Source organism: Podospora pseudopauciseta, chromosome 4 (genome assembly GCF_035222475.1).
Source record: "Podospora pseudopauciseta strain CBS 411.78 chromosome 4, whole genome shotgun sequence".
NCBI lineage: Eukaryota > Fungi > Ascomycota > Sordariomycetes > Sordariales > Podosporaceae > Podospora > Podospora pseudopauciseta.
In genome coordinates, this window is record NC_085894.1 from 1,510,296 (window position 1) to 1,531,975 (window position 21,680).

Genomic DNA, 21,680 nt, shown 5'->3' on the forward strand with positions numbered 1-21,680 from the left:
AAGGAGGAGTACGAAAAGAGAAATCTTTAAATATAGGTACTATATGATTAAATAGTACGATTTATTATAGAAATTACTACGGAAATCGCTAAAAATAATAACTCTATATAATAAGAAAGACTTACCTAGTGAACGATATTAAAGAGATAATATAATAAGTATAAATTATTATTTTATTAGGAAATATAATTTTTAAAGCTTATATGCAAGAAGTAGGAAAAATATTGAAAGGGTAAAAAAGTCGTTAACATTGAAATCCCGAAGTGATTAAGAAATATATCTTCGCTTACGAGGTATATATCCTGTAAAGGAAATACGGTATAACTTTATTTTAAGTATCCCGAATACCGGAAAGTACTTTAGTTTTAATATATTATATATAGATAAATAGAAGTAAATAAAGAAGCTAAACTACGCTTAATTGAAAGGACTATAATAAAATAGGAAAGAGCATAAAAGAAACTGAACGACTATATTTTATAAAAGGTTTAGGGCTCAATTAAACTACAAAGTAATCTTTCAGTAGTATAATTTGCTTAAAAGTATAGAAAATACTTTCTCGAATAGATAAACGGTAAAAATATAAACTAATAATATAATTTTTAAGAAAAAAAATAATATTGAAATAGTACTTAGGCGCAAACTATATATTTTATTCATAGGAAAAGGTTAAGCGGTACAATTAAGTAACGGTACATAGGTCATCGATTAAATAAAAGAAGCGTTATCAGCTATAAATACAAGAAAATGTTGAAAAAAGTAAAAACGGAAAATAGAAAGAAGTTAGGCGTAAATAATTAGAAAACTTTATATTATTAAATAACCCGGAATAAAAAAACGTTTTAGAACAACATAACTATTTAAAAGATAAATAATAGCCCTTCGCGGAAGCCGATAACCTTTAACGGACTATAAACGGTATTTTTAAAAGTATTAGTATAAAGCAAAAGTATATAATAATAATCTAATACTCGTTAGTAAAGTCGTTACTATATAAAGAAAAAGTAAAAAAAAAAAACGTTTCTAGGTTATAAAATATTAAAAGCATACTTAAGCGGTAATATTAATAAATACAAAAATAAAAATGAATTTGATTTCAGTATAATTTAAATATTAAATTAAAATATTATAAAAAAGATTTGAATAAATCGTTATATAAAAATTGGTTTTAATATAAAAAAATTATAAAAAGTATTATTTTTAAATATTATAGTGAAAAGAAAAATAGATTTAATTTTCCTAGATACTATAAATATTAAACCCTCGAAGGATATAACCCCTAAAAAAACTATCATGTAAAAACTATAATTTAAATATCGATTATAGGGATAGTAAATACTTACGATTAAAAAATTTTAAAAATATTTAACTAACGATAGGAAAATAAGAATATATATAAACAAAGTATAGAATCAGTACCTGTTATAGTGCTATCGTAGGGAACTTGAAAAGTACTAATATACTTCATCGATATAAATAATAAAATTGAAGAAATAAGCTTAACGACGTTAATAAAAATGCTAGAGGTTAATAAAGATATTTAGTATAATAATGAAGAAAAAAGTTTAAAAAAAAGGTAGTACCGGTCAAATACTAAAGATACTTAGCCTTTACGGCTAAGTGTTAAACGGATTTTTAAAGTAAGGACCGTAAAACTATAAAATTAAATTTTCTAAAAAATTAAACTACAATTACCTAAAGTCTATTAGAGAAACAATAAATAAAATAAAGACTTAAAGAAATATTGAAACGAGAATTTAAAAAAAATATTAAGGAGTCTATATTAGTAATAAAGTGCCTTATATTCTTCGTACCGAAAAAGAATAGTAATTTACGATTATATATAAATTACTATTAATTGAATAACGGAACGGTAAAAAATAATTATCCGCTACCATTAATATTTAAATGACGGAATTAATTAATTAGGGCGCGAAACTTTATATATTTAAATATATGTATCGGTATGTTTATAAATAAATTAAGAAAATAAATAAATAAAAAGTGACGTTTCGTATACCTTATAACTTTTTTTAAATATTTCGTAATACTATTCGGGTTAACTAATATATTCGTAACGTTCTAATCTTTTATTAATTATCTAATCCGGAAATAGCTCGATAAAATAATAAAATATTATCTCAACAATATTTTTATTCATTTACGTCCTTTAGAAAAATAAACGATATATACGAGAAATAATTAACCCGCTATATTAAACCGGATTCTCAAGTAATAAAAGGAAAACTAAGTTTTATATATGAAGCATAGTATATTTAACATATTTAATATTATTAAGTAAGGTTTATATAAATATTAGGGAAATACTATAATTCAAAACTAATTTATATTATAATAATAAATGTATACTATAGAATTTTTAAAATTTATAAATTTCTATTCAATATTTATTCGAAAATATATAAGTCTCGTACGCTTATTTAATTTTTTAAATTAGAAGGATATAAAGTTCCGTTAAGTTTTTTTTTAAAGAAATAAAAAAGTACGTTAGAACTACCCAATCTATAATACAAAGCACTTTTATTCTCGAAGCGTTTAAAAAGTAAAGATTATATTTTAATAGTATTAATTACGAAATCTAGGTCTAAACAGATTATAAAAACCTATAATATTCTATTACTACAAAAGTCCTTAACTTGTAATGAATATAATAATTAAAAAAGAATTTAAAAATTTAATTTTTAAACCAACTCTAGAAAGGGTTTGGAAAACACTAAAGTAAATATATTTAACCGGTAAACTAATTACAATAAAGATATACCTAAAAATTATTTTTACTATTTAAAAAAACGTTAGACAGTACTTTAATATATTTATTTTAGTTATTAATAAAGTATTATATAATGTATTATAGACAAATTACCTTTATTATATATAAAAAGAAGTTAAGTAACTATATTATAAAATACTACTGATAGGAAAAATTAAAGTTATGGAGTATTTTAAAGGATAATTGGGGAAGACTATAATATAAAAATTAAATATTAATAAAGCTAGCTAATAAAATATTATTAATAATAGAAACTTACGGATAGAAATTTGGAGGATATATTGGTATCATTAAAACTATAAAAAAAATTAAATAATACTTTAATCAACGAAAAATTAAAAATAAGGTTACGGGAGCAGTTTTATTATACTATATATAAAAAAGAATAAAGCTTATAAAGTATAAACCTTATAAATTTTAAAGCCATTTTTAAAAGCGGAATACCTATAAAATTTAATTATAATAAACTTTATTATTAATCTACTAAAATTCAAAGATACGGTAACTAGCGTTAAATATAATTATATATTAAAAGTAATCAAAAATTTATGAAATAAATATATTTCTTACATTATAAAAAAACCAGGTCGGTAAAGTATTAGCGAATAATGTATTATACTATATTATAATAGAATATATATAACTAAAGGAATTTATTACGGACCGCGATATTAAATTCGTATCGAAATTTTAAAGAATATTTATAACCAACCTTAAGATAGTAAGTAAAATATTTTCGGTTTACTACCCCTAAATGAACGGTTAAACGGAACGGTTTAATTAAATTATATAATAATATCTATAGAATTATACTAATTTCGAGTAATATATTTAGATTAAACTATTATTGATAGTATAATTGATATATAATATATTACTAATAAGAACTACTAAAGGTATACCGTTTTTCGTAAACTTTAAATTCAAAATAAATCTACGAGAAAGATCATACGTAAAGGTACCTAGGGCTAAAATTAAAGTAAATAAATTATATATATTTATTGTCACTTTTTAAAAATATCAAAGTTTATAAAAGAAAAGATACGGAAATACTATAATATTAAAAGGCTCGAGGGACCTCGCCTTAAAGGGTTAAATTCAAAATTCTTGTTTATACGTAATTTACGTATTAGATGACCTAATAAGAAACTAAACTATAAGAGAGTAGGCTTATTTAAAGTTAAAAGAAAGATATCGGAAACGGTATTCGGATTAGAATTACTTAATACGATATATTTACGGTTATATATTTTTTATATTTTACTTTTAAAATTAGTACTTCAAAGAAGTAAAATTAATATATAAAAAGTAACGGAAAACGAAGCAGAAAAATATAATATAGAAAGGATATTAGATTTACGGTTTAATAAAAGTTAATTAGAATATTTAGTTAATTAACTAAGATATCTAGCTGTAATAATTTATAGGAACTAAAAGTAAATCTTTATTATTTAAATAAATAAATAAACTATACCAGTAATATTTATACCGACTAAAACCTAAATAAGTAAAAGTAGTTCCTAGATTTATAGTTTTCTTATAAATTTATATATTAAAGTACCTCGATAAGAATCGAACCGGACTTCCGATATGATACTCGACGTACTACGTACTATACTATAAGATTAATAAATACGAGGGAATCTAGGCGTATATACAAAAAAACTATTTTTTATTATGGAAAAACCAATTAAGATAGTAAATAACTAAACTAATATTAAACAAACACGATATTAACATAGTACTACTTTTAATTCCATTGTAAAAAAAACTTTTTACTTATTATGATGTCAAATTTTGATCTATTAAACATTATGTTATGTCAAAAGTTTTCTTGTATTATTATGCCAAAATACAAAGATTAATAGAGTTTAAAAATTGCATTACCTTAAAAATTAATAGGTGCATTATTAATGACTGACAAGTAAATATTCAATATTAAAAAATGGGCTAAATCTTTTATCAAAATTTAAATCAAGAATTTTAATACACTTTGCCGTTAAATAAAAAAAGTCCATAAAATTATGATTTAAAAGAATTCACAATAAATTTAAAATACACTTTTCGGAATGAACTAAGTAGGAAAACTTATACTACTTAATTATTGAGAATAATGAAAATATTTTATAATCCTAAACTGTTTCACTTTAATTCTTCTAAAGAAACTGGCTTTAAATAGGGACCTAACTAGTTAGCTCCCTATAAGTAAAAATTAATATAAGTAATGAAATTCTTTCAATTTATATTTTAAAATATCAAGAATTTTTTATTATCAATGAAGAATAGATTATCTTTCTTCAGGAATTATAAAAGTGTAATTATAAATAGTACAAGTAAAGTAGTAAGCAAATGACAGTTCTCCTTAATCCATTAAAAGAGGATAAAATTTAATATTCAGTAATTATTACTAATTACTTAGGTTTACTACTAATAGTAGATGTATATCCCGAAACACTATTTGGTTAAACTCTTTAGATTTAGCTTGTTAATATAGGGGAAAAATAATTATGATATTACTTATAAGTAAATATGCCAAGGTATTTAAAAATCTTCATAGTAATCTAGAAATACACATATTAAGTATATTAAATAGTATTTTTAGACTTATTGATGAAAAGAAGTACGAAAGTTTAATTTATTAGGGAGAAATTAATAGCAATACTAAGTTATTATTGTCAAGTTTATAATTAAGTAAATATAGACTAAGGTTGTTACAATAGAGAAAAATTGATGACTATGCAGTAGTTATTTAGGTAAAGAATTATATTTTATAATAAAGTTATACCTATTTCATAGTATTATTTTAGAAAATACAGTAAGGTGAACCATAATGAAAAGTAATAAGAAATTCTTAAGGAAAAGTACACAACTTTTAAAGGTATAAAAACTTTTGGAATTAACTCCTTTTTATTTAATATATACATAACTTTAATAATAAATAAAAAAGAAATAGGGGCTATTTTAAGGTAGTAAACTAATTTAAGTAGAGAATAAAAAAACAACATTAGAAAGCCCTAATATGCCCTGCTTACCTTATCAAAATTAATAAACTGAATTTAATTAAAAGTAGAAAATTTATATAACCCTGAAATAAAAGTAATATATTTAGTACCCTTGCTTTTCTTCTTTTTGTATCTGAAACTCCAAATTATAGAAATAGCAAATTAATATTTATAATTTAGTTCCTCCGTTTGTATTTTCTTACTATTATTTATAAAATATAAACAATTAAAGATAGATTAAATACAGTTACCTTTATAATATTTAGCTTTACTTTTTAAACTACATTAACATTTTATCAAAATAAAACTAAACAAAAAACATTAACTAAATTATTTGTAATGATTTAATTTTTACTTTTAATTTTATGTTTCATTTTTTATTATTTATAGTTTTATTGTTAGGGCTTGACAGGTGAGTTCTGCGATAACTCAACAGTTATACCATACCAACTGATTTAATTGTAAGCTAAGAAAGAAAAAGAGAGGAAATTCCAACAGTGCTTGCAAAGCAAAGCTTTTTGACAGGGCAAAGCTTTGACAACTTGCTTTTGCTACCAGAGTCCCAAAGCCCCCATAGCCCGCACGTCCTTGGTATCCAGTCCGTTAGTGTCAGTGTCAAGCCAGTTCCGTGATTTATTTTTTATAGTATATAAAGTTACTATTAAAGTATATTTATATTGCTAGTATTTTCAATAGTTATTCTTCAAATTTAACTTGTATAAAGATAGCTAGAACATTAACATCTAGTTATTTTATAACTTGAAAAGATTTTTATAGAAATACTATCTACCTATATAGATTTAAGTTTTTAAAAATAGTGAAATATATCTAATATATCTTTTACAAATAAACTTCTAATTTTTGTAAGTACTTTTTAAAATTGTTAATTAAATTCTATATTTTCATAATCTGTTTCAAAATAGTATTCACTTAGAACTCTATACGATTTTTTCTAAAAAGAATTAATGGCTGAGGTTGCTATTAAACTTATTTTCGAAGCCTTCAACGTGTTTTTTTTATAGCTTTTTTCAGTGTTATCCCTTTCTTACCTATTTGTTCTGCTATGCTTTCTTCTGGCCCCTGATCGATAGACATTGTTCCTTTGTTACTGTTGCTTGCCCTTTTGCCTAGTGGTGGGTTCAGTTCTGAACCCCGAGCAACCGCTCCCCGCTTGACTTCGAATATAAGCCCATTTCTGCCTCAATCGGATATTACACTTTCCAGCACCACCCCCTCTTTTCTCACGGCACTTGTTATCAAACACTGGGAACTCAAATCACCGTCTATCCATAAAGAATGGAGCTGCTCCCGTCCCCGCCAGACCATGGCCGAGTACCACCGTTCCAAGTCATATTATCATCGACTTACCCATCTTAACAGAAGTCCTGCTTTGCTTTCTGTTACATTGACGATGCCTTCCACGAGTCACATCAACATCTGGGCTGTTCTTGCTGCCACAGTCCAACTAACTGCAGGCATTCCTTTGTCACCGGCCGCGACAGACTGCAACCGCGCCGTTCTGGCAGAGGCAGCAGACGCCTATGTTGCTAGCCAGAAAGCTGGCAGCCTGGCTCCCCTGCAAGAATTTGTTGCTAGTGGTTGGGAGTACGAGGAGAACAACGAGCGTATTGATGCAACGAAGTCCGTTCTGACACAAGGATTGGCCATTGACCACCGACGTACTATCTACGACCTCGTCGACTGTGCCACCTTCACCGAGCTCATTGCCGCAAACAACCCACAGCCACATGTGATTGGCACTCAAATCCGCCACGGTGCGGACGGCAAAGTAACCCTCATTGACAGTGTCGCCTCCACAACTGGGTCATGGCTCTTTAATGCTCAAAATACGCTCAAATACGCCCTTCAGGAGAAATGGGACATCATCCCTGAGGGAAAGCGGGACAGCAGAGAGAAGATCAAGGCGGCCGGCGACGCCTACATGTCGATGTGGGATGATGCCAAAGCTTCGAGCCTCGTTCCCTGGGGGGCGCCGTGTGCGAGGTTGGAGGGCGGCGCTTATACAGGCAGAGGTGATGAGGACACATGCAGGCAAGGAATCCCGACAAACAGTAGCCAGGCACCCAATACGCGCCGCCGCTATGTTATCGACGAGTCTATGGGGTCTGTCAATATTATTTGTGTTTGGGAGCACATGATGAACGCGGCCGACAGTCATGAATTCCGCCTTGAGAACGGAAAGGTACGATATATCCACACTATGACTGAGTGTGGAGGCCGAGTATGCAGGCTGTAGGGAGCAAATAGCGAACTGTAGAGGAGCAGCTATTATTCTGCTGAAGCATGTTCAAGGTCTTGTTAATCGATTGGTTTATGGTGTAAATTAGGTAGGCTTACGAAAAGCAAAAAAACCGAGATGCTCCAGGCTTTTAGAAAATCATGATGCTTAGTACCTGTGCTGTGGGAATCGGCTATTCTCATTGTCGAGAGGGGAAGCCCTTGAATATATGTGAAACCTCAAGGCGCATTTGGCATTTGTGTGATGGACCAAACCGGCCTTTCATTATTCCGTCCAACTACCAAGCAACGCCAGACAGATGCTGTCAAGACTGCTATTGTATATACACCACATAAGCATCACCCTCGTATCAGAGAGTCCCCCCCAAGACCAGTATCATAAAACTGATACTACGCTAGATCCATACATGCACGCTCAAATAGTGACCAAAATAACTCACTGCCTTCTTAACACCCAAAGAAAGCCGATACATAGAGCTAAAACCTGCCCGAAATCAATCCATGTTTAAAGCCTCCCACTGACAGTGATAGCTACGAACAAAAACTGTGGCTGGACCTCACCAAAAGCTGCACCACCCTATATAGTGCTGGCAGAGATTCTCAAGCTTGGTAGCCTCAATGATCAGCTTATTAACCTGATCTTTAACAAGAAGCTCTTCGTTCGGCTTGAAATCACGACCCGTGAGTTTCTGGGAGACCCGGTCAAGCACTTCGACAGCCCGCGCATTTTGCACCTCCGCGATCTCGATGGGGCCATGGACACCGTCATCGGTTATGCTTGGGAGCGGAGCGGCGGATGAATTTGTACGCGCACGGCTACGCGCCCCGGTCAAGCCTTCGGGACCAGCTTGTGCTGCCAGGAACTCAGTCGGGGCCATCGGAGCTTCCAGTATGGAAGGCCGACGCACCCGTGCTGCCTGGGGCCCGGCAATAGCTTGCTCTCTCTCCGAATTGAAATGTGGTCCAGCGGGACTGGCCGGGTTGGTAAGACGCCACGTGAGTAGCGGGTCGTGAATGAACTAAAGTTACGAGTTAGTACAAGACACGATATGTGGCTATAGGTGGTTCAACTTACAGCCTCGAGAACGGCCATAACGCTCTCCTTATTGTCACGCAAGACTCTCATCACGTGTTCGCATGTAATCCGGAAGCTGCCCTCGATGTTGCTAACCTCCATGGCATAAGTAAGCATGCGGGTAAGCCTAAAAGGCACCCGCTCCGGGTACTTCTCACGCTTCATCGCCACCTCAAAGCAGTCGCCAAAGTCAATGTGAATGATCTTGCCCGTGATGCGGTCCAGCATCAGGTTGCTCGGATGACGGTCGCCCAAGCCCAGGATGTACCCGACCATCGACATGACGCCGAGGGAACGCGTGTAATTAGTTCGCCTGTCTAACCAGGCTTCAGAGCTCTTGCTCTTCAGCCACAAGACCCGGTACAGATCCTGACCCGTTGTGTTATCAAGGGCATACCCAAACACTTCCACCTTCTGCATGAGTGTGAGGTTATCGTAGTCGGGCGCCATCTGAAGCATGATCCGATGCTCGATGTTAAGGAGAATCTTTCTTGACTCCCGATAATCACGGATAAGCTGGTGGATCGTGTCGCTGTCTGGGACCCAGCCGAGAAGACCCGAGTTCTGCGACAGCGGAATAGCCGGGTAACGTTGGATGTTGAGATGGCGCTTGTAGCATTCCGAGTCGTTGGCCAAGAGCGTGTTGCAGAGGCCGAAGAGCTGCATGACACGCTCATCCTGCCTGATGTCCTCATGACCTTTGAGCAAGAAAGTGTACGTCTTACCGTCACTTCCAACAATGTCAAGTTTTCGCGGACGTTGCTTGCTGCTGATGACCGTAAAGGTGCCGTCAAAAGACATGATTCGGACAACCTCTTGGCCGCTGCGATACGTTCCCGGCACCGCGAGCTCCAGGTCCCTGGCCTGGAGCAGGTCCGGAGAGCAGTAGGTCAGCTCCAGTGTGGTCATCTGTGGAAGCTGTCGGCTGATACGACGGAAAACCTGGTAGTACAAGTCCCAGGCTTGGTTCAGGTCATTGACGTCCTCTGTTTCGCGATATTGCCGGCACCACTCGCGAGCCTCACCCAGATCACGGCCGAACGTCTGTGTAAATGAAACCTCCCGGAGGGTTTGAGGGCCCTTTTCGAGCAGGTCGTGAAGGGGCTCGAGGGCATCAAACATTCCCTTGATATTGTGATCGCCAAAGTAGAGCCGGGAAGCCTCCTCCAGACCCTCATGCCATAGCTCGTGCCAGAGGACCGCGGTCCTAATAAGCTCGCGGCTCACCGTCTCTGCCTGCTCGACCAGCTTATAACTGTGCTGACGGATTGCCTCCATAATGACGCTGGCGGTCTTGGACCTGCGCGTGCTTTGTCGCGACTTCATGGCAACCGTCAAGGGGTAGACTAACGCCTGGGGGTGCGCACGACCGACATCAGACAACAGACCATGGATCGACGCCTGAACCTTCTTGTTAGGTTGGGTAATGCGAGCGATCAACTGTGGAATGACCTCAAGCCAGGTATCGACGCTGACACGATTGAAGCCCTCTGTCACACCACTGGCAACATCGGGGTTGCCACCATATGTAAGCCAGAGCGTGAGCAAACGCAGCGTGTCTTGCAAAGAGCTTCCCGAAGAGAGCGAAATAGACTCGAAAAAGCCATGCACAGCAGGCACGGCATACTGGATAATGACGCCGCTGTCTAGGTCCTTGCGAGATCCTAGGGCCTGCACCACTTCGAAGTTGGCCAAGGCCCAGGCATGCCAGGCCTTGTACCAGCGGCGATGATAATAGGTGGCCTTGTAGTAGCAGGAGAGAATGTCTTTGCGCCGTGTGTATTGCCAATCGTCCTTGTTCAGGGCAATCATCCAATCGCCCTGGCGGAGGTAGCACTTGGCAAGCAGCACCGTTTGTTCTGTCCAGTGACGCTGCACATCCGGGCTGAGTAATGCCGCCTCGTCGAACTCGGAAAAGGTAGAGGCCTGATGTAAGCCGTCAATTGCACCGTTACCGGCCTGGGTGGAAGCGGCTAGTTGGTGTCTTGCGCTCTCTACCCTGTGGGCCGTCTCGTCAGTGAACTTGCGAAGGCAGTACAGCGTTCTCTCGGCGATGGTTCGGTCAGTGTTTCGCATCGCCGGCTGCAAACCGACCTCCCACTGGTACTTGAGTACTGCATACAGAACCGGAGACGCAAGTCTCTCGGCATCGGGGTCCATGGGGCGGTCGTGCCAGTGAGGGATCACTGTGTCCAGCGGCACATCCGACCCGATAAGCTGTCTCAGTGACTTCTCCGCCAAACCCATCCGTCCAGACTTGCGGCACAAGTTGGCGAACTTAGTCCACATGTGCATGTTCTCTGGTGGCGTGAGCACGAGCGACCGGAGTCGCAGCATGCGCTGCCATACCTCAACGTTTCGCTGGCACCCCTTGAGACGAGTCTCCCATGTTGCCCGCAAACTGGCTTGCTTTTCAGCATCGCACTGCTTGTAGATGATCAATTCTTCCAACTCTGCAAGCATCTGAACGCGCACAACAACTTGGTATGCCCTGTTGTAGGATTCGCTCACGAGGGCGCTCAGCTCTGTATCGAGACCTTCTCGAGCCTGGTCGATGCAGCCCAGGGCTTCTCGGAACTGATTGCGGTGGAGGGCTAAGATGGCGCCGAAGAAGGCGCGGTCTGGTGAGAATCGCTTCATAGACTGCAGGTAGTTATCCATAGAGTCCCATTTCCCGAGCCCCCAGGCAGCCGTGGTGGCAAGGCCTGCGATCATGCGTTGAACCTCTGGTGCCGAGTTTGACCATGTCTTGCCAGCCAGCGAGGCTAGCGAATCCCACTCGCCCAGCGCATGGTAGCAACGCATCTTGCCCATGACGATGTCGACCGGTGTGGGCTGGTCAGGCGGAAGCTCGCGTTCGCGTTGGCAGTAAAAGTTAAGCGCCTCATCCCAGCGCTCCAGCTTCTCGAACCAGCTTTCCCGCAGCGTGATCCCGTCCTTGTACGCCTTCACCTTAGTCAAGATACCAATGGCGGCATCAGACTGCTGCAACTGATTGTTGATCACAATCAGGGCTTCGACCGCGTGACTGTTGTGGTCCTGAAGAAACTCGAGTTCCTTGTAATGCAGCGCTTTGGCATAGGCATGACATCTTGCCGCCTCACGTCCCAAGGTTCGAATGTCGATTGGTAGGGCCTTATCATCATGTTCCATGAACTCGGCAAGGTTCAGCAAAAGACCCAGAAGATCAGGAGGCACATTCTCGGATTTGATTGTGTTTTCGATGTTGGTGATCAGTTCCTCCTGCACGAGCATTAGTAAACTTGCCGGGGGATCGCGGTAGCTCACTTCTTGGCCTACCTGAAATTGTTCGTACAGCTCGCTCCAGCATGAGACGAAGGCAGAGTTGAAGAGCTCCCTTGCCAGTGGCTGATAAGTGCTTGCCAAACTGGCGCAAGCTCGGAGTGAGTGATTCGGAGACTCGGAAAGTAACGTCGTGCTAAACTTGCGGAACCACTCGTGCCAGTCGTCTTTAGTAGACTTACCCTTGGTTTCCCAGGCTTGCCGTAAATGCATGGGGTTGAGATCCAATTTCTTGGGCGGGCTGTTTTCAGAGGCATGAAGCTCGACTGCATTGTCCTCGAAGCGCGGCGCGAGGTTAGGCGGTAATGTTTCCCCTTTCTTGAGCTTTTCGACGGCCTTGTCATAGTTGGAGTGTTGGAGGCCGTATGTTGAGATGGTTTTGTGGACGGTGTGTTCAAAGTGCAAATAATCACGCCCCAGTTGCAACATGAGGGCACATAGCGTGTCGAGGGCAGCCACTCTTAGACTTGGTTCGTGGCTGGCAAGGACCCGGGTGAGGGGGTGGATGATTTTGGACGCATAGTCGTTGAGATTCACCATGCTCGAGAGCTTGCCAATCGTTTCAATGGCAGACTTGCGCAGAAACATGGGTTGGGCCGAGTTGTCGAAGAGACGTACCAACACGGGGATGATGAGGTGCATATACTCCTCGGCGCTTGAGCCGAACACTAGGAAAGCATGAAAGATCTTTTCGGTCGGTTGCCGCTTGGTGGTGGTGTCCTTTTCCAGCAAGCCGAGCATCATCGGGAGGAGACTGGCAAGGTAGACCTTGAACTCGCCCTCTAGGGAGCGTGCAATGGACTCGATCAACGACATGATGGTGGTCTGGAGCGAATATGTCGTGTCCCAATACTCCTGGAGAACCTCGATGATGTCCGGGAGGTAGACCCTGATATGCTGACGGACAATTCCAACAAGCCTACTAAGGTGGTTGAAATAGAAGTCGAGTCGCGTTTGGCTCGAGGCGCGGATCACGGCGATAAAGGCAGGCACCACACGGTCGAGGAACTGGACACACTTGAGCCCAAGCGTGATGAAGATGCTCATGATGGCATCCACCACGTTTCCGTGCCACTGCACCAACGACTGGTCTTTGAGGATCTGGAGAAGGGCATTAATAACAACGGTTGGGTAGTAGTCCTCCTGTGAAGGGGTTAGTCCGCCCATCATGAGGGACACATCAGTTAGTTGGGTTGCTTCGGTTTGCTTCTGTGTGCGCGGCGCGCGATCTTCGACCTGCTGTTCTGGAGTTTTAGCCTTGTTTTTCGACGTTACTTTGCGCTTCTGCTTTTCAACCACTTCAGGAGGGGAGTACGGTCCGAGAAAGAGGGCGACGTTGTCGTTCTCGTCGTCCGAATCATCCGAGTCTTCCATGGTTGGAGTAGCAGAGGACAATGCGCTGAAATGGGCGTGGCGAAGGGGAACAAAAGAACAGTTGCGCTGTACCTGATATTTGTAGGGATCGAGTGCTCCCAGGATGCCCATCACCTTGATGGTTTCCTGTCGTAAAAGCCCGCGCTGAGGCTCGCCCCGGATGATGGACTGCAGGATCTCAAGAAGTTGGGGATACTCGAGGTAGGGTTTGATGACATAGCCTGTGTTACTGGCCAGCTGACCGAGGGTATGCAGGGCTGCCTCCCGTTTAACTGGTGCGCTTTGATCCTGCAATGCGTCAATGATGATGGGCATGAGATCCTTCTTGTAGTTTAGCATCTCTTCTCCACCAACGGTGCACAGTTCCCCGAGTGCTTGGAGGACAGTCGCAGCAACGGACGGGATCGGGTCGCGAGCTTTTGGCAGCAACACTTGGGTGATGGAGTTGACGTATGGTTTGACCAGCTCCTGAGCGTGCCGTGTGAGAAGACTGAGTAATCTTGAGCTTTCCTCCTTGCTCCGAGCCACATCTGTGTATTCAAGCTCTGTCAACATCTGAATGATGGTTTTTCGCAGCTGGGGGATAACATAGGCGGGATTGTGGCGAGCCAACCGGCCTATGATGGACACGGCCACCTCCCTGACGGCAAACTGTTCATCGTGGAGGGCGAAGAACAAGGTGCGTATATTCTCAGCCTTGGCGAGATGCTGGTCAAATCGCTCGTCAAGGGCTGCTAGCAACGTCTGCCGTATTTTGGGTTCGGGATCCGAAACACCCACAGTCAGGAGTCTCTCGATGACATCGGCGACCACCTGGAGGGCATGATAGCTTGTCTGGTTGACGATTGGGTCACGCACATAGAGCTGGCAGCAGGTAAGGGCAGCAGCCTCACGTGTTTCTGGGTCATCATCTTCGACGTATTTGATAGCGACGTCGCGGACGAATTCGTTCAAGACATGGCCTTGAAAATCAAAGCTGCCGAGCGTGTTGAGGGCCAACTTGACTTCATCCTTTGTCCGCTGGTGAGCAAGGGGGTCCTTTGGGTCTTTGGGAATATGAGGTATGGAAGCGAGCGAGTTTGGATGGGGTGCACCCAGAGGTCTGAAGGGTTCGCCGCAGAGAACTTTGCTCAGCATGTCCAACAGGCGCTCTTGAATGGTGGCTTTGACTGGGGGGATGTAGAACGCCATATCGACAAGGGCCTGTGTCAGTTTTGGCGTGAGCTCGCAGGCGAAGATGGGATCAAGAAGTGCCTCCATATACTTGCTCATTGTCTGACCCACGGCGACGGCCAATCGACTGATGCAGTCAAAAACAGGATCGACCGAGCTTCGTTTCCGGGACTGTACACTGAGACCCTCGCGAATATGGATGAGAACGCCGTCTAAATAGGGTGTGATTGCGCTCTTGACCGAGTTGGCGATGTTGCCAATGGCAAGAAAGGCGTCGTTGCGGTCCTTGTCCTTCTTCAGCATGCCCCCAAGATACACCATAAACATGTGCAAATAGCTCGCCGAGAACTCTGTCGGTGCATAGTTGGCCAGGTCCGGGATCAAAAGCACAACCGTCTTGCGGATGGCGGGATCGCGCGCGTCTTTGTGGCGGAAGACAATCTCACAGGCCTCTTGGTAGTGAGCCTGCATGTACATGCCACCCTGTTCAAGCAGCTCCTTGAGCACAAGAAGCGAGGCATGGATAAACTCAACCGTGTTGATCTTGAGCCCCTTGATCGCCTCGTTGAGCATCTTATCCATCCAGTCCTTCTTCAGCTCCTGGTCTCGCTCACGAATGATTTTGAAACAGGCGCTAACGGTCTCACTGGCAGTCTCGCGAATCAAGAGACGGGAGTCACGAAGGCCAATCCAAATCTGTTCAAAGACGTAGCCCACATAGTTGTACATCAACGTAGGCGTGTTTCTGGCCAGCTCGCGAAGCACCAAGACTGCTGAGTACCGCCGTTCCTCGATTCGGTCAGACTGTAGCCACTCAAGCGCTGTTTGAACTTCGGAATCGACCAGTTCGGAAATCAAGGAACCGCCTGGCTTGCATAGTTTTCCAAGGACGACAGCGGCCGGCTGCATAGAGTTGATATCGCGGCCACGCAGGATACTGCCAATGTAGTTCTGGAAGCGGGTGTACTTCAAGGCTGGTTCTATGCCGTCAAAATCGACCAACGCATCCAGGATGTAAATTCCACCAAGACGGTCATACGTATCGGGACCTTGTATCAATAGATTCGTACGCTGATTGACATTATCGAAGAAGCGCTGGAACTGTTCGGCACCCATCTCTAATATCTCATTAGTACCTAGAGTCACTCTTGTAACACAGACTTGGAAATAGCCTCACCCTGCTTGGCAGCATTGACCAGGTCTCTGATTTGGCGCGCGGCCCGTTTCCTTTGGTTTTCATCATAGTTTCTGCAATGCAAGCCAAACATTAGCAAGAAAGTAGCATGGAGCGCTCAGCAAACGCAAACACGAACCGATTCCTGATCTCCTTGATGTGCTGGTCCAGCGAGGTAGCTGTCTGATCTTTGACGGCGGACATCTTGTCCAGCCCTGGCGGTTTCTGCCGTTCTCCTCCTGAGGGTAGTGGATGGCCTCGACAAGCAAGCGCTACGCCGATCGCCGACAACCCATAGTCGGTCGACGAAGAGAGCCGCAAGAAGGGCCAGGTTTTTGGGCTGCGAGTCCGCTTCCAAAAGAGAGAACTTGGGAATGGCCGAGGGACTGTGGTCGTGAGACACGTCGCGGGAGGTCAGACTCGGGGTCTTTTGGGTGGAAGGCTGAGTGAGAGTATGGATGCTGGCGGGACGGGGACGGCGTCCAAGTTATGTATAGGGTGCCACAGCGAGAGGTAGAGAAGGAACTTCGTCGTTGGGGCCGGGGGCGCGTTGGGTTGAATAAATGCAGGCAGGGTTTTGAGACAAAGGTGGCTGGCTGGTTGAGAGGTGAGGTGAAATAATCCGCTGAGATGGCGTCGCAGGAGAGGCTGCATCACCTGCACCCTTCTAATGCTTGTCCAAACCAAGAAGCTTAGGTCGGACGGAGGACTGGGTGTCGTTGGTCGGCAGCGCAGTTGAGTTGCACTGGGACCCCACTCTTACAACGCTGTCACTAGGGCGAATGCATGCTAGTGCCCGTTTTGGCGTGCTGGGAAGACGGTACTGGTCTGCGGCAAACCTGCCATGCTGCACTCCTCTACACCAAGTATTCAGATCCTCAACTTCAACTTTCCACCACAGAAATCAAACCCACTAGCCTTGCGCTCTCAACGAACTTACTCTTAGACAGCTCTTACCATGGGAAACGATGGAGGCTCCATTCCCAAGAGGCGCGAATTGGTCAAAGACGCAGCCCGCGCGCCAACAGTAAGCGAGCTCAAAGCAACCGCACACGAGAGTCTCAACCACGCTTGGACTCATGATCCCCTCACCTCGGAGCTTCTGGATCTCGAAAATGCTGTGTCTGACTGGCGTGGCCGCCTCTACAACTACGAGTCCATTCTCAAGGGCCTGATGCCGGGCGACAGCGATGACACCAAAACCACCGAGTCAGCGAACGGCGAGTCCCCGGAGGCTACGTTCGCATCTACCGGTATCAAATCTCTTCGAGATATTGTTAAGCTTAAGGTCAAATGGTACACATCCCCTGGAACAAAGGAAAAGGGAATATGGGCCTGTCCGGTGACGCTAAAGGAGTTGGGGGCATCCACCAAATCTGTGTACCTTGTTCCATGTGGCCATGTCTTTGCCGAAACAGCCATCAAGCAGATACACGAAGAAGTCTGTCCCGAGTGTAGCGAGCCGTTTCACTCCGAGGACATCATCCCTATCTTGCCAACTGAGAAGTCCGACATGGAAAGACTAGCGGCAAGAAACGAAGCCCTCCGTGCGAAGGGCTTGACGCACAGTTTAAAGAAGGATAAATCATCCAGCAAAAAGAAACGCAAGGCCGACGAGGCCAATGGCACTCGCTCCGCAACAGGAGAAGAGGACACTGCGAAGGCAACGCCCAAGTCAGCCACCTCGCACCGGGTGAGTGGCATCAACAATGCCATGACAGCGTCGCTTACTGCCAAGGTGCTTGCTGAGCAAGAGGAACGCAACAAGCGGAGGAAACTGGTTGCTGCAGGGAACTAACAAACAATGTATCTTTCAATTGTGCTTTGCAAGTGTCGCTATACGTAATATACCCAAATAAATACAATTTCACTATACACGCGCCTGACCACACCCTCCCCCATCGTGTCTCTCTATAGCTCGTTTTTAATCGGCACGCCGGGCTCCTGAACATCTTCACAGGCAGCTGGGGAGCCGACCTCCATCCTGTACACGCACTTCTCAGCCTCTACCGTGCGCCAGACCTCGTCTGTCTCAGCACAGCCAAGGTAAACGTCGGTTCTCCTGTTGGGCCCGTTCCAGCACCCCTGCCCATTCTCATACCGCAAAACCAACCTCTGGCCCTTGCCCAGTCCCTTGCCGTCAAGTCTCTCTTCCTCATCCACAAACTCCTTGTCAATGCGCACAAAGTTGCCCATGTTGGTATTCCCATGGCCCTTCTTACTCTTTTGAGTGGTCTTGTCGAACCAGCAGAGCTCATAGTCATATTCGCCAGCCTCACCGCTGATGCACTTGCCCTTCAGGACACGGAAAACATCATCAGGGCCATAGTCCTTTTCGAGCTCCCGCTGCTCCTCTTCCAGCTGGCCCAGCTTTACCGAATGTGCATTCGTGGCAGAATCGCGGGCCTCCCTTGCGGCTGTGACCAAACGAGACTCTCCGCCACTGGTAGGGTTGTCAGCAAGGATGCCATTCTCGATCGCCCAAACCCGGAGGAGGTTGAGCTTCTGGTGAACATAGTCGCGGACTGGCACTGGAAGATAGGCCTCCCAGTTGTACACTACCGGTTGTTAGCTGAGCCTCCGTGTCTGAAAATTGTATGCAGGTTTGAACAACTTACCGACGTCAACATCGCTCGCCTCGCCAGTCTCAAACTCGGCCCAATTGATTCCAGATGTTTCACTATCCTCTTTTAGCACCTCCATAATATCGGAGTCGGCGAGGTCTCCCTTGGGCTCGCTGGGCTGTCCTGCAGCGTAATCCTCCCAGGCCTTGACCGCAGCCTTGACGCCCTCATCGTTGAAGTTAGGATTGTACTCCTCCTTGAGCTTGGTGAGGATGTCCTCCAGTTGGTCGACCTTGTCTTGAAGATCATCCCGCTGGTCCATGACCTTGTCCAACGTATTTCGCAACTCATTGACGCGGCTTTTGGCCAGACCAACGAGAACACCCAGCTTGCCGCCCTGGCCTTCACTCTTGACGACCTTTCCTCTTTCTGAGCGTTCCACCTCATCAAACTTGGCCTGCATTTCTGCCTTCTTGGCGTCAAGGTCTCGCACCTCTGTCTTGAGGTTCGCAATTTTAACCTCCACCCGTCGGCGCAGCTCACGGGACTCCTTGACCAACGTGCGCCTCTTCTTCACCGACCGCTCCTTGTTCTGTCTCCGTTGTTCTTCCAGACGTCGATATTCTTTCCCAATAGCATCGCAACGGTTTTCACACTGGACACCACCGGCATGAGTGTTCTCGTCGCTGCCATCGCAACACAGCTCGTAGTCGCAGACGCCATCGTTGACGTACATGAAGGGGAGGTAGCTTCCAACATGGCCGGCGTTGACGCACCAGAAGCCGGGGAGGGCGGCGGTTGTGTTGGTGGTGCCGGTTACGGAGCCTGGAAGTGGCTGTTCTGGAGATAGGGGGTCAATATTGGCGCAGGCGGCGGTCCCAGGTTCGTCCGAGCCATCGGGGCAGTCGCACGAGTTGTCATTGACCTGTGACGCCTTGAGGGTGATGGAGGGATTGCCGATGCATGTAAAGGTTGTTTTACTTTCGAAGAACTTGACAACTACGGCGGCACAAGACAGGTTGCTGTTAGCAGCAGCATCCCGACTGTAGCTAATGGAAGTGTCGACGAAGGGGACTTACACTCGGGTCCAACGCCCCGCGGCAAGCTCTCTGATGCAGCGAGACTGCCGTGAGCAATGGCGCCCAAAAGCGCCAATGCGCCTGTCCTGCGCATTGTTCGGGGCCTGAATTGGGTAACGGGTGACGGGGACTTGTTGCTACCTTTTTGCCCCAGGGATGTTGAAATCTCAAAGCCTCACTAGGTTATCAAGACTGGACGGAGCTGTGTCATCAAACTTGCAGTTCCAGCCTCGGACACAGGACAGCTTGCCAACTTCCCGCCCAGCCCCAGTTCAAGTTGCACTCGAGACACCTGGCAGCTGTCAGGGGAGGGGTGGCTGGTCACGTGAAAGGAGAACCTTGGGGGACAAGTTGCCTGCCGGAACTGTGCTTATCTCCTAAAGGCCCAAAACTTGGGGTAACCCCACAGAGATGGGCAAAAAACTCCAGCTCAAAGCTGCTGCCCCGCCATCTTCATCACGGACAACCCGCCGCTGACATTCTAGCTTCAACCGAAGTCGCAAGCAGCAGTCCCATCTGTACATAGCTGTATTCTCTGTAGCGGCATCACATTTAGCATCATGCCGTCTTCCGGCGACGCTCTCGAAACACTCACCACCGTTGTGTCGGATGCGCTCACCCTCATCGGCCAACTTGAAGTAGTTGTTTCGGGTCTCAGCTCCCAGGAAATCAGTACCACAGCCTCCCCCGGAGTTCAGCAGTCGCCAGGAGGTGGTTCCCTCGATGCACTTTCATTGGCACACGATTCGGCTACCCTCATCAGAGCACACGCCACAAAGATCTCTCTTCTTATTATCAATGACCCCTTCACGCCAACAGCCATCACCAAAGTTGTACGAGAGCTTATAGCTGGTCCCCTTCCTGGTTTGGCAGCTTCTGCCCAAGAATGCACAGCCAGACGGTATACACGGGCAATTCAGAAGGATCTGGCTTGGAAGGTGGCCCGCGTGCTCAAGGAGCTCCGTGACCTGCTATCCCAGATTCCCAAGGACGGGAAAATCCTGAAAGATGGCAAAAAGAATGCAGCGGCTGGTGCAGCCGGCGGCAAGGGCAGCATTGCCGCTACTGGTCTGTTATGGGCTGCGTGCGACGACCTGATGGCATTTTGCAAGCGGGGATTCGGCGGCAACTTGGTCTACAAGGTCGACCAGTTACGTGAGACGCTAAAGGATGTTATGGAGGAGTTGAAAGAGTGGGGCGAGGAAACAGGAGACGACGGGGATGATGATGATGACGACGAGGGCGACGATGGTGTTGCAGGGATCACCAACAACCTTGGGTCTGCTTCCCTCTCTGCGAATGCAAGCACCCAGGCCATGTTGGACGACCTGATGAACTCTCAAAGTTACATCCCACGAGACGACCCACACAAAATCAGAGATCGTTTGGAATCATGTCTCAGGCGACTACGCCTGACCTCTTTACTTTACCAAGCTGCCGCTAAGCGCAGGCTCAAGCCATTGCCGCACACCCCTCCAACATCAGACTCCAATGTCCCTGCTCGCCTTGATGAAGTCTTGGCGCTTTTGAAGGGAATCCCAGAAAGATTTGGGAACCTTGCGATGGCTTTCTATGACCTTGATCCTGACGAGATTGACCGTCTAATGGACCAATGCTTCTTTGATGCATTTGCTGCCTCGGAGCTGCTCGTCAAACCATGGGATGGCCAAAAGGATGAATTCACCGACTGGGCCCTTATATTTCAGGTAGAGATAGAAAAAAGCTAGATATATTTGGCTGATGAACCACAACAAGTTGCCATCCTGTGTCTCGCCTTTTTAATTTGCATGGTATCTGGCCGTTGCCAGTCCTAAAGATTATTGTATTAAGGTAACAGAACACCAATTGTCAATCGATATATTAATTTTAGAACCTATCACATTCCG

The 21,680-nt window shown here is 43.8% G+C and overlaps 5 protein-coding genes across 5 annotated transcripts; 3 read left to right on the top strand and 2 right to left on the bottom strand.

The window, feature by feature from the left end:
- Positions 1 to 7,117: 7,117 nt before the first annotated feature.
- Positions 7,118 to 8,050, top strand: QC763_409620 (uncharacterized protein; the record flags this gene model as incomplete). The annotated part of the gene is made up of 1 exon (XM_062912591.1): positions 7,118 to 8,050. The coding sequence occupies one exon, from the start codon at positions 7,118 to 7,120 to the stop codon at positions 8,048 to 8,050; it is 933 nt and encodes a 310-aa protein (XP_062765577.1).
- Positions 8,051 to 8,215: 165 nt separating this feature from the next.
- On the bottom strand, positions 8,216 to 16,876 carry TOR1 (phosphatidylinositol kinase-related protein kinase tor1). The gene is made up of 6 exons (XM_062912592.1): positions 16,291 to 16,876; positions 16,155 to 16,225; positions 13,877 to 16,095; positions 12,428 to 13,669; positions 9,128 to 12,370; positions 8,216 to 9,071 (listed from the first exon to the last, which is right to left on the bottom strand). The coding sequence occupies exons 1-6, from the start codon at positions 16,353 to 16,355 to the stop codon at positions 8,610 to 8,612; spliced, it is 7,302 nt and encodes a 2,433-aa protein (XP_062765578.1). The 5' UTR covers positions 16,356 to 16,876; the 3' UTR covers positions 8,216 to 8,609.
- Positions 16,877 to 17,109: 233 nt separating this feature from the next.
- On the top strand, positions 17,110 to 17,949 carry rtf2 (Replication termination factor 2; the record flags this gene model as incomplete). Its single annotated transcript, XM_062912593.1, has 1 exon — positions 17,110 to 17,949. The coding sequence occupies one exon, from the start codon at positions 17,110 to 17,112 to the stop codon at positions 17,947 to 17,949; it is 840 nt and encodes a 279-aa protein (XP_062765579.1).
- QC763_409650 (uncharacterized protein) lies at positions 17,937 to 20,035 on the bottom strand. Its single transcript, XM_062912594.1, has 3 exons — positions 19,795 to 20,035; positions 18,770 to 19,714; positions 17,937 to 18,709 (listed from the first exon to the last, which is right to left on the bottom strand). The coding sequence occupies exons 1-3, from the start codon at positions 19,886 to 19,888 to the stop codon at positions 18,063 to 18,065; spliced, it is 1,686 nt and encodes a 561-aa protein (XP_062765580.1). The 5' UTR covers positions 19,889 to 20,035; the 3' UTR covers positions 17,937 to 18,062.
- Positions 20,036 to 20,245: 210 nt separating this feature from the next.
- Positions 20,246 to 21,521, top strand: QC763_409660 (uncharacterized protein; the record flags this gene model as incomplete). Its single annotated transcript, XM_062912595.1, has 1 exon — positions 20,246 to 21,521. Exon 1 carries the CDS (start codon positions 20,355 to 20,357, stop codon positions 21,519 to 21,521), a length of 1,167 nt encoding a protein of 388 aa, XP_062765581.1. The 5' UTR covers positions 20,246 to 20,354.
- Between the last annotated feature and the right edge of the window lie 159 nt (positions 21,522 to 21,680).